The sequence below is a fragment of the Physeter macrocephalus genome, chromosome 1 (assembly GCF_002837175.3).
Source record: "Physeter macrocephalus isolate SW-GA chromosome 1, ASM283717v5, whole genome shotgun sequence".
Lineage (NCBI taxonomy): Eukaryota > Metazoa > Chordata > Mammalia > Artiodactyla > Physeteridae > Physeter > Physeter macrocephalus.
The window spans coordinates 89,376,003-89,386,921 of NC_041214.2; the positions used below are offsets into that span (position 1 = coordinate 89,376,003).

Consider the following 10,919-nt stretch of genomic DNA (forward strand, 5'->3'; position numbering starts at 1 on the left):
CCCCTGCATCGGCAGGCGGACTCTCAACCACTGCGCCACCAGGGAAGCCCCCCATACCTGCATATTTTATCTCCTTAGTAAGGTTGTAAAACTTCTTAATGTCAGGACTTTGTCTTCTCTTTTTTTTTTTTTGGCTGTACGCAGGCCTGTCACTGTTGTGGCCTCTCCTGTTGCGGAGCAGAGGCTCCGGACACACAGGCTTAGTGGCCATGGCTCACGGGCCCAGCTGCTCCGTGGCATGTGGGATCTTCCCGGACTGGGGCACAAACCCGTGTCCCCTGCATCGGCAAGCAGACTCTCAGCCACTGCGCCACCAGGGAAGCCCTGTCTTCTCTTTTTATAGTATCTTCTACAGAGCCAAACAATTCTCTGGGAGATAGTCCAGTTTAGAAAAATGAATTGTTTTCCTATCACTTTTTGGGGGGCCAAATTATTATTATTTTAAAATTTGATTACAACCGATTTTGTTGGCATTAAAATTTTAAATTTGAATGGATATAAACCCAAAACCAGAAATTAAGTTTGGTAAAAATGGGAATAGGAGTTTTCCGGTAATTACAAATTAGAAGGCAGAAATCAATTTAGAGAAACATAGACAAACCCCATGTTTACAATGGTTGTGCCACAGATTTAAACTGCAGTAGTGCATTAGTAAACTGTTCACACTGAGATCTTCACCTTGAGATTCGACAGCTGTTTCTTGAAAAAATATCTCAGTACCTTGTGCAAATAAATTGGTCTTTCATGTGCCTTAGCACGCTTAAAATTTTTCCATTGTATATATACAAAACACCTACCATTTGGGCAGGGCAAAATGCATACTTTCATAACAGAACTATACCTCTCAAGTATGAATAATACACACATAAAACATGGTATACAGTATTTACAAAATATAAAATATAATACAAGCTGTTTGTAATTTTTTAAACTCATCTTTTGCCCTTGTATATTGCAACAAGGTCTGTACCACTGCTTTTCAAGAGTCCAGGGATTTTGGAAAAGCTCTGTTTTACATACATACGGAAATCTGAGATCTAAGTTTGAACTTTTAGGAGAGTTTTAAAGTGTACTGCCATCAACTCCCTATTTTGGTTGGAATTTTCAATGGTGCTTCCCATCCAGTGACTAGGAGGCTTTGGAGGAACACTAGGAGAAAGTGGATCACTAAACTTTACCCCAGCATAATTCTTCTTTTGGCTCACTTCAGTTAGAAATGATGATTTCTTCAAGTGCTTATTTTTAATATTCTCAGTATTTGTAAAAGGCTTCTTTTCCTGCTTCTGAATTATATCAGATGAAACAGAATCCTGCCAAAAGTTATTTTCATTTCTTTTTGCAGAGGTGATCTTGGTTAGTGGTAAGTTACATTTGCTTTTCTGTCTGTTTATCTTTGGTTGTTCACACAAGTGTATATCATGAACAAGCTGGCTGTGGGGAATGGCAATTTTCTACGATTTTCCCATCTTTGATTTTAAAACTACTTTCTATCATCTTGTCCAGTTATACCTATAATACATAGAAGAAAATGGTTTCTGCCTGCCCTCTACTTTCTGTTTTAACAACTGCTTCAAGAACTTTACTGCCTTAATTCCAGTCACTTTCCTAGCTCAAGTGATCCTTATAGGAAGCCATGAGGAGATGGAAAGACAAGGTAATCTATTAGATCACTGCCCTTTCAACACTTGTAATATGGTAGGGAAGCAGGACACAAATAGAAAGCCAGAGCACAAGGTAACATAATCCATGTCAGAAAGGATAACTGCCAACAGAGCTCCCTGGTTTTAATAACGTTCTAGAAAATAAAGGAATCTTACTAGGAAACAAGTACAAAAGCTCGCTTTTACATTATCACTAATATTACAGAAGAGCCATGGAATTGAAAGGAACCTATACAAAATTTAAGTAATCACGGTGGACAAATTTAATTTTTTGCAAGGCACAGCTAGATAAGCTGCAAATCTCTCAAACCAATATTCTTTCAACAAATGTCAGTAACTTATTTTCATTAGTATTATGAAGGTTTTTGAAATTAAAGTCAAAATGTTTTATTTTGATATAAAGGTTACTTTAAGTAATATAGCGACTTAATACCGTTTAAGTTTTAATCAATTTTATCCTAGTCCAGTAGCAACTGGGCAGCATATCGTCAATTCAGTTGGTAACTTTTCTTTTCGAAAACTTCATCATTCTGGACACAAATAATAAAACTACCTTCCATTAAGAAAGCCTGGCACAGTATACAGTGGGAATAGTTAAACAGTAAATGCCGTTCATCTGATAGACTAGCACAGAGAACTTATCGCTTCGAAGAGGCAACAACTCTGCTGTCGCTCCTGCCAACTTTCGAAGTTGAAAAGTACAGCTAAGTAGGTTGGCCCGGCGAGGAGCAGTGCCCCAGTTGGACTGGCGCCCCACACCGGGCACCTCATAACTCAGTAGAAAGCCAACTGGAAGTGGGCGGCTGCCAGCCCATGGCAAACCCCACACCAGGCAGCGAGAGACCGTATGCACGTCCTGACGAGTCTTGGCACTACCAACGGTCCCCTATCACTTTTAAAATCAGGCTAAGAATTCTGTTAATAAAACAGAGGAGCAGTATTCCTTTAGTTGTTCAGTAGCTGGTATGAAAACATCACATTGTTAGTCCTTTTCCTTCTAGAGTTTTGAGTAGTAAGAAGTTACACCAAGGACTTCCCTGGTGGCGCAGTTGTTAAGAATCCGCCTGCCAATGCAGGGGACACGGGTTCGAGTCCTGGTCTGGGAAGATCCCACATGCCGTGGAGCAACTAAGCCCACGTGCCACAACTACTGAAGCCCACGCACTGCAACAAAGACTAGCCCCTGCTCACCGCAACTAGAGAAAGCCCGCGTGCAGCAATGAAGACCCAACCCAGCCAAAAATAAATAATTAAAAAAAAAAAAAAAAGTTACACCAAGGTGTTTTCAAGTTATGGACCAAAAGAAAGTTGCTGAACACAGTGGAATTCTCTGCAGCTCTTAAAAGTTATAGAAGAGATTAATGATGTGTATTGATACAGAAACATATGTGTCTTTGGTATATAAATAGTTGAGAAAGAAAAGATGTAGAATTACTGGGGGTGGGTGGATATGTGTATTTGTAAATGCCTAGGTAAAGTCTGGAATGATATATACTATCTATTAACATGAATTATGTCTGGATAGTGGAACTGGGGGAAAGAGCATTCTTGAAACTTATTTTGTTCATTCTTGTATTAGAATCCTTTTTTTTTTTCAGTGAGCATGGATTACTTTTATGAAAATAAAAACTAATAGACGTTTCTAAATAAAAAGAAGAAAGCTTTGAGATAATGTCTTTTTAAACAAGACTCAGTTGTTATGTGAGATTATAGCATTAGTTCCTGTGTTATACAAAAGCGTTTTTTAAATGTATGTGATAATGGTATGTTTATTGAAAAAAATGTTGCAAGTATTGGAAAACAACCTTTTTTGTTTTAAGTATATATAAAGTTTTTATGCTTAGGTTCTGCTAGATTAAATTTTTAATGTTGGGCTACTACATTTTAAACTTGAAAATTCTGTATATAAAAGTTCCAACCGTAGTAAGACGTGAATGCCTCCCCTTTACCCCTGAAAAAAATTTTTTTAACATATTAATGGAAAAGCCACAAAAATTAAATGGCAGCACTTTCTTTCATCCCTAGGGCTGTGTGCAGGAAACATGAACTTATGCAGTATGATTTGGAGATGGCTGCTCAGGACTTAGCATCCAAGAAGCAGCAGTGTGAGGAACTGGCAACTGGGGTGAGTGGTTTTCCATTTAGGTCTCTGGTATTACTATAGCAAACCTTAAGTGGAATGGGCTGCAGGATGCCTGTAGCTTTTACAGGGAAATAATTTGTGGGCAACTTTATAATTCTTTTGTTTGTGATCTTGATATAAAAGGATGTACGCCATTAAAACACGTATTATATAGTGTTGTAAGAAATTTTGCCAACATTGCTGTGTGTAATAAAAACCATCTCTTTTCTGATTAAGTCCAAGTGAAAAAACATTATTCTTTGGGATTGAAATAATGACCTTTGCCAGGTTTAATTTTACCTGGTATATTATAGAAATTTTAGTTAACTTTGAAAAACTTTGCCCTTTTAGAATCAGTGCCTCTCTCCTAACAGGGAGCTTTTTGTGTACTTTATTCTTGAATGCTTACAGGGAATACTTGTGAAGAAAATTCCTTATCTTATTGTATTGGACTTAGATCATTTTTATAATCAGCTTTCTACTGTCCAGTTATTTCATTGGAATAAAAAAGCTGTCATGGTGAGAGCACACAATCTGGAAGTAAAGAAGCAGTTACAATGCCACCATTTATGAGTCATTTCATAGTTAACAAGTACTTTACTTGTGAAAGTGCTTGTGGGCTACCCACATAGAGATATGTGGGAAAAGACCTCTGGCCATGAAACAGGTACACACTGTCTTGATTTATTTTTAAAATCCAGGGGAAATTCCCAGTCCATTTTCAGGGAGCTTGGTTCTCTACTCCTAAATGTGTTTCCCTCAATAAACTCCAGAGAATGAGAAAATGGTAAAGCAGTGAAGCTTGAGGCTTGGATTTAGGCATCCTGTTTTATTCATAGATACCAAGTTTTAGTGTGAGTTACACAGATTTTAAATAGTTTCTTTAGTTTATTTTCACTGTTGCCTGTTGAATTTTATCTATTTTTTATATCACAGAGTAATTAGAAAAAATATGATCACTAACATAAAGAAATAACTTGCCTAATACTTCACGTAGAAGTTTTCCATATGATGAAGAAGCTCAGTTAAAATTTTTCCCTTTTTGATTCTTCCATATTTTCCAGTGTTAGAAATCTTATTAGTAGCCCCCTGGTTATAAGGCTTGTGGTGTTTTCTGTCTGAGCTAGGGAGGAAATGGCTATTTCCCCTTTAAAAAAAAATAATAATTGTGGTAAAATATCCAGAACATAAGATCTATTATCTTAACCATTTTTAATGGTAAAGTTCAATAGTAGTAAGTACATTTACATTGTTGTGTAACCAACCTGCAGAACTGTTTTCATCTTGCAAAATTGAAACTCTGTACCTGTTAAATATCAACCGTCAATTTCCCTCTCCACCCAGCCTCTGGCAATCACCATTCTACTTTCTGTCTCTATGAATTTCACTACTTTGGATACCTCATATAAGTAGACTCATATAGTATTTGTCTTTTTGTGACTGGCTTATTTCACTTACCACAATGTCCTCAAGGTTCATCCATGTTGTAGCATGTGTCAGAATTTCCTTCCTTTTTAAGGCTGAATAATATTTCAGTGTATATGTGTTGTTTATCCATTCATCTGTCTCTATTTCATTTTAGACCGTGAGAACGTTTTCTTTGAAGGGAATGACTACCAAGCTCTTTGGTCAAGAAACTCCAGAGCAGAGAGAAGCCAGAATAAAGGTGCTAGAAGAACAAATAAATGAAGGAGAACAACAACTTAAGTCTAAAAATCAGGAAGGCAGGTAAAAATGCTGAGGTGTTTTAACATGGCTAGACATGTAGACTCTGTGACAGATTGTTTATAACCATTCCCAGCTTCACCAGTGTCCCTGGATGTAGCCTTTTCTTCTAAAATGCAGTGATTGAGTATTCCTAAGAAATTTGAGTAATCAAAAATCATGTTGCATAGAAACAGTTGTTTTAGTGTCAGGGAAAGAGGAAGAAGAAAGTATCTAAGCTTCATAATATTATTTTCCTGTACTTTTCATGATTTCTATCCTTTGCACATTCCCTCTGCCCTTTTCTGTCACTTAAAAGCCTGATCATTCTCCATTGCCAAGCTCTTGCATTACTTCTCTTGTGAAGCTTTCTCTTATCCTCACAGGCTGTCATAGCACTTGGTTCATGTCACTATTGCATGGCAGTTTTGTAGACTGTTGGGCTCATTTTTCATATTGTTGTTTTCACCTGATAGTTCTTGAGTAGACCAAGGCAGACCAAGAGTGTATCACTGATTTGGAGGTGGTTTTGTTAATTTTTAAAACTTCCGACATCAAGTAAGTCAAACTAAACTCTCACGAATAGAGTTTAAAAGACAGTGGTTAAGATTCTGCACTTCCACTGCAGGGTGCGTGGGTTCAATCCCTGGACAGGGAAGTTCTGCATGCCAGGCGGTGCAGCCAAAAAAAAAAGGGGGACAAATTGCTCTCAGAATTTTTAAAACTCTAGTTGTCATTTAAAGTAAGCACATGATAGGGGCTTCCCTGGTGGCACACAGTGGTTGAGAGTCCACCTGCTGATACAAGGGACACAGGTTCGTGCCCCGGACCAGGAGGATCCCACATGCCGCGGAGCGGCTGGGCCCTTGAGCCATGGCCGCTGAGCCTGCGTGTCTGGAGCCTGTGCTCCGCAACGGGAGAGGCCACAACAGTGAGAGGCCCGTGTACCGGAAAAAAAAAAAAAAAAAGTAAGCACATGATAAATGTGATACATAATCCATCTTGTTGAAAAGAATGTATGTTTTCCAGTGACACCAGGAAGGCAACTTCATGTGCCATCTGTTAGGCTTATGAGCTGGTTCAGGAAGCCATTGACATCTGTCTTATGGGAATAATTTGAAGCTGGAATTCTTGTGGTAGAATAGAGATTATTAAAATGTAGATGAGTGTATGACTGTATGCTTTTTCTCCCACTGTAATTCTTACGAAGAGAAAAAATAGAACTATCATATACACACAATAGCTTTTTCCTCTATATAGACAAAAACCCAACTCAAATAAGAAGTGGTTATTCAGATTTATAATATGTAGTTTACTTAATTTAAATAATAATAATAATAATGACTGTACCTTTTATTTCAGAGAATTTGTCAAAAATGCTTGGGCTGATATTGAACGCTTCAAAGAACAAAAGAACCATGATTTAAAGGAGGCCCTCATAAGCTATGCAGTCATGCAGATCAGTATGTGCAAAAAGGTAGGTTTTGGTTTCAGTGAAGGTGCAAGTATATTCAGAAGTGCCTGCAAATTTCTTTAAAATCGGTTTCTTATTTGGACCAAAGTATTTATCATTTTTATTTTTAAAGTCCATTCTTCTCCTCTTCCAGAATGTTTTGCAGTTTCTCTACTTAATTTTGAAAGAAGGGTCATAATCAAAATATCAATTACCGAGTCTCTACTCATCTAAAGTTCCAAATTTGTATGCCCCGTTTATAACTTGTATGTGAAAATATGTACTACAACATTACTTTGGTTATATGTCCCAGGGTTACTGCCCTTGGACAGGGCAGTACAGTACCATTCCTAACAGTGATATATACTTTGACTGGAAAATGGTTTCAGCGTTATTTTGGGAAACTGTGGCTGCGATACGGTTTGTTGTCAGAGTAAACCCTTCATGTAGTTGACATCTCAGTAGAAGGCATGGACGTTGAAGCTTATTCTGGTTAAAATAAATGTTTTGGCAGTGATGGAGATCTTTCTAAAACACTGTTATAAGAACAAACTACAAAATATTCCTTAACCTCTTCTTCATAACCCAGGATCTGCCTGTGCAACCACCAGTCAGTCCCAGTGCTTTACATTTCTCTAGCACTTCGCAATTTATTGAGCAATATAACATGCTTTATCTCAGTATATCACATAGTAAGATGGATTCCCATATTTATGAAGACATTCTTAGAGGGAAAAAAATCACACTCATACAAACACTCTTATGCTTTAATTTATCCAAAGTTGGTATTTTCTGGCTTGGAACCGTCACTTTCTTAGCCCTTTTTACTTGTATGACCAGAAATAGCAGTAGACAACAAAGATGTTTTGAGACAGAAACAACAGACTCACCCATTAGTCATTGGGCCAAATTTATAGTTATGCTTCAATGAAATCGTAAGTTACTTCATGTTGTAGATCTTTGGGGTCACTTGAGAGAAGTTAAAACCATGACTGATCAATCTGCAAATGCTGATGGTTGAATATATTGTAGTTTTGGGTGTTTTTGTCTCTGCTGCTGTCATCCCATCAGCTCCTTCTGCTGCTTCACGTTTACCATCTTTCTAATCTGCCTTTTTAACTCTTCGGTGATCTGAAAGATCAGAAAACAAAGGTTTTTAGAGTTGGTTTTGTTTTGTTTTATTCCTATAAAAGATTGATTAATAGGTTCCTGTGATCTCCCATTTGCTTCTTGTCCAAGAATGCAGATTTTGTGTAATGGCTCAAAGGACTTTGCCCCTGCCACTTTGCTTAGGGTGAGCGGATTGAGGGTGCTAAAAAGTAATCTCTGGATAAACAAGATATTACTGTAGGTATGTGTGGACACACTGTTGGGTATCTGGTGTATCCTAAGATAATAACTATAGAGTAAACAACAGTTTACTCACATGAGATTAGTAAGAGTGTATTTTTACCTTATTTCTTAGGAACAGTGTTACAGTGTTTCATGTTTTATTTTCTTGCCTAAGTGGAGTGGATTCTTATATTTGAAAATGTACAGTGCTATTTTCTTTAGAAACTTAAAAAATTAAGTATGAGAAAAGATTAACATCAGCTTTTTTTGGTAAATGTGGGTATCTATATATTTCAAGTTATTTTATCTTTTTAAATTAAAAAAATTATCATAAAAATAACATATATGCTCATTGTAAAAATTTCAAATAAGCCAGAAGCATATTAAGTAAAAATTCTTCTCCTCCTTCCCCAAATCCCTTTTTGAAAACTCAACACTGTTAAATCTTCATGTTTATCTTTTCAGACTCATTTGTACATATACAATCATTTAGAAAATATACGCTTTCCTTTCCCACAAAAACAGGATTGCATTATATGTGCTAGTGTGTAGCTTTTGTTGTTTCATTTGCTGTCTTACGGATATCTTACTAGGACAGTGCACATGAGATCTATCTTATCCATTCTACCAGTGAATCCTCCATTAGATACTACTTTATCCAGGCAATCTGGGACATTTTAAAAGATTTTTGTGGGTTTTTTTTTTTCTTTTTGTATTCCATCAGGGAGGAAGAAAAGCTAAAAAGATTAATTTTTTTTCCTATTGTTTGAAGCCTCAATAAATATTGACAAACTTTAATGTTTAAATATTAAAGAAAATATTCTTTCTTCATAAATTAGCAGTTATTGGCAAATATATATCTTGTTTATTGAAAACATACCTTTATTTCTACCACTGTGTAGATTTTACTGTTACATTTTTACAAACATGCATTTTTTTCCCAGTTTCAAACATGCATTTTTGTTTAAGCATGTTAGGTATATTATAGCATATTAGTTTTTTTGCTAAATTGCCTGCTATAACCATTGAAAGGGAGATGATAACTTAGTACTTAATTAGTACTTAATTATCAAAATATTGATTATTAGTCTAATAAATTAATAATTCATTAATTTATATTTAATTGTTAGACTAATAAGTTTTTTCTTTTGTTTCAAATATTACAGAACTTGTTTGGTTTATAAATAGAAATGATATGAATATGTGATATGAGTAAATGAGTTTTTCAAAAAGAAGTTGTAGGAGTTCTTTCTGTTTTGAAGATAGGCTCATACAAATGATTCTATTACTTTTTTCAAAAGTATTTGACATTGACTTATATTAACTGTTGCCAGAAGAAGTGTCCTATTTGCTGGACTTGTTAATTATTCCAAAAAGTAAAACTTAGCGTACCAGTAAGCCAAATACTTGGGCTTTCAGAATCCTTCCAAAATCACATTTTAAAGGTTTTTTTTTTTGTTTTTTTTTTTGATTTGTTTGTTTTTAAAGGGAATTCAAGTTTGGACCAATGCTAAGGAATGCTTTAGCAAGATGTAATCCTGTGAAATGAGTTTTTCTTCAATCAAAGTGCCCCAAAACAGAAGCACAAGTAAATAAAAAAATTTAAGTTGCTACCAGTATACACAAAAATATATGTTGAGTAAATTCATCTTTCTTTAATTTGATTGTAGTGTTAATATAGCACAAAAGGGTATATTTTAATGAAGATTAAATATTATAATTTGAGGTTTTGGGGACTGGTGCTGATTCTAAAAATGTTAATTAGATAAAATATGCCAACAAATTGTCAGGCTTCTGAACCAATGACTGAATATCAAGATGTTAGGTAATTTTTAGATGTTCGTTTTAGTGCCCACTGTTTCAGGTCTGCTTATGTAGGGAGTTTTTTCCTAAGATTGAATTCTTATCTTTATTTGGTAAGACCCACTAATCTGTTATAGGGGGTTAATTTTCCTTGCCTTATAGTTGAGCTGTTTGGTTTGACAAACCTCAGCAGAAACTTAGTGTGGAATCTAAGAATTTCTCCCACATTCTTTAATGCCCCCAAACATTGCATACACTAGAAAATGCCTTCAATGTGTGTTTTACCAGAATTTTGATACTAGTCAAAAATTTTACACTGCCAACAAAGAAGACACAACTTCTCAGATATATAGTAAAATACATTGTTGTGATCTAGGAATTGGTATATAGCAAGGTTTCATTGAGTATGTTACATACGAGCATTAAATTCTCAGATAATTCTTAACCTCAGTGATGAGCCTAAATTGACTCTGCTTGGCTCTCTACACATGGCATTTCAGGGTACAGAGTGTAGCATTTCGTTGTATAAGATATATGTAGTGAACATACATGTTAGTATCTTCATTATTAACATCCTTTTTTATTGCTTGGCTGTAATTTTTGTAAAGATAAATTATATTGCTTTTGTGTGTGTTTTTGTGGTATTTGTTCAGAAGCCAAGCACCCTTGGTATTTTGCTAGCTTTGCAGAACCTACATGTGTACTCATTATTACTAATTATGTAAAAAAAGATTTCCAGTACTGTTCAACATTTGACTTTTTTACATGTTTAAAATGTTGCTGAAGTTTTGTGCTGTTTGCCAAACTTATACAATAAATAAATGAAGTATTGTGTTGATTTTCA

General features: G+C 35.7%; 1 protein-coding gene across 1 annotated transcript in view; it reads left to right on the forward strand.

The window, feature by feature from the left end:
• Positions 1-10,919, forward strand: part of SNX4 (sorting nexin 4) — a 67,993-nt gene extending 57,074 nt beyond the window's left edge. Inside the window, exons 11-14 of the mRNA XM_024124346.2 lie at positions 3,687-3,786; positions 5,366-5,511; positions 6,850-6,964; positions 9,761-10,919. Of these exons, the coding sequence (XP_023980114.1) occupies positions 3,687-3,786; positions 5,366-5,511; positions 6,850-6,964; positions 9,761-9,808 (409 nt within the window). The 3' untranslated portion in view covers positions 9,809-10,919. The remainder of the gene's footprint in view (positions 1-3,686; positions 3,787-5,365; positions 5,512-6,849; positions 6,965-9,760) is intronic.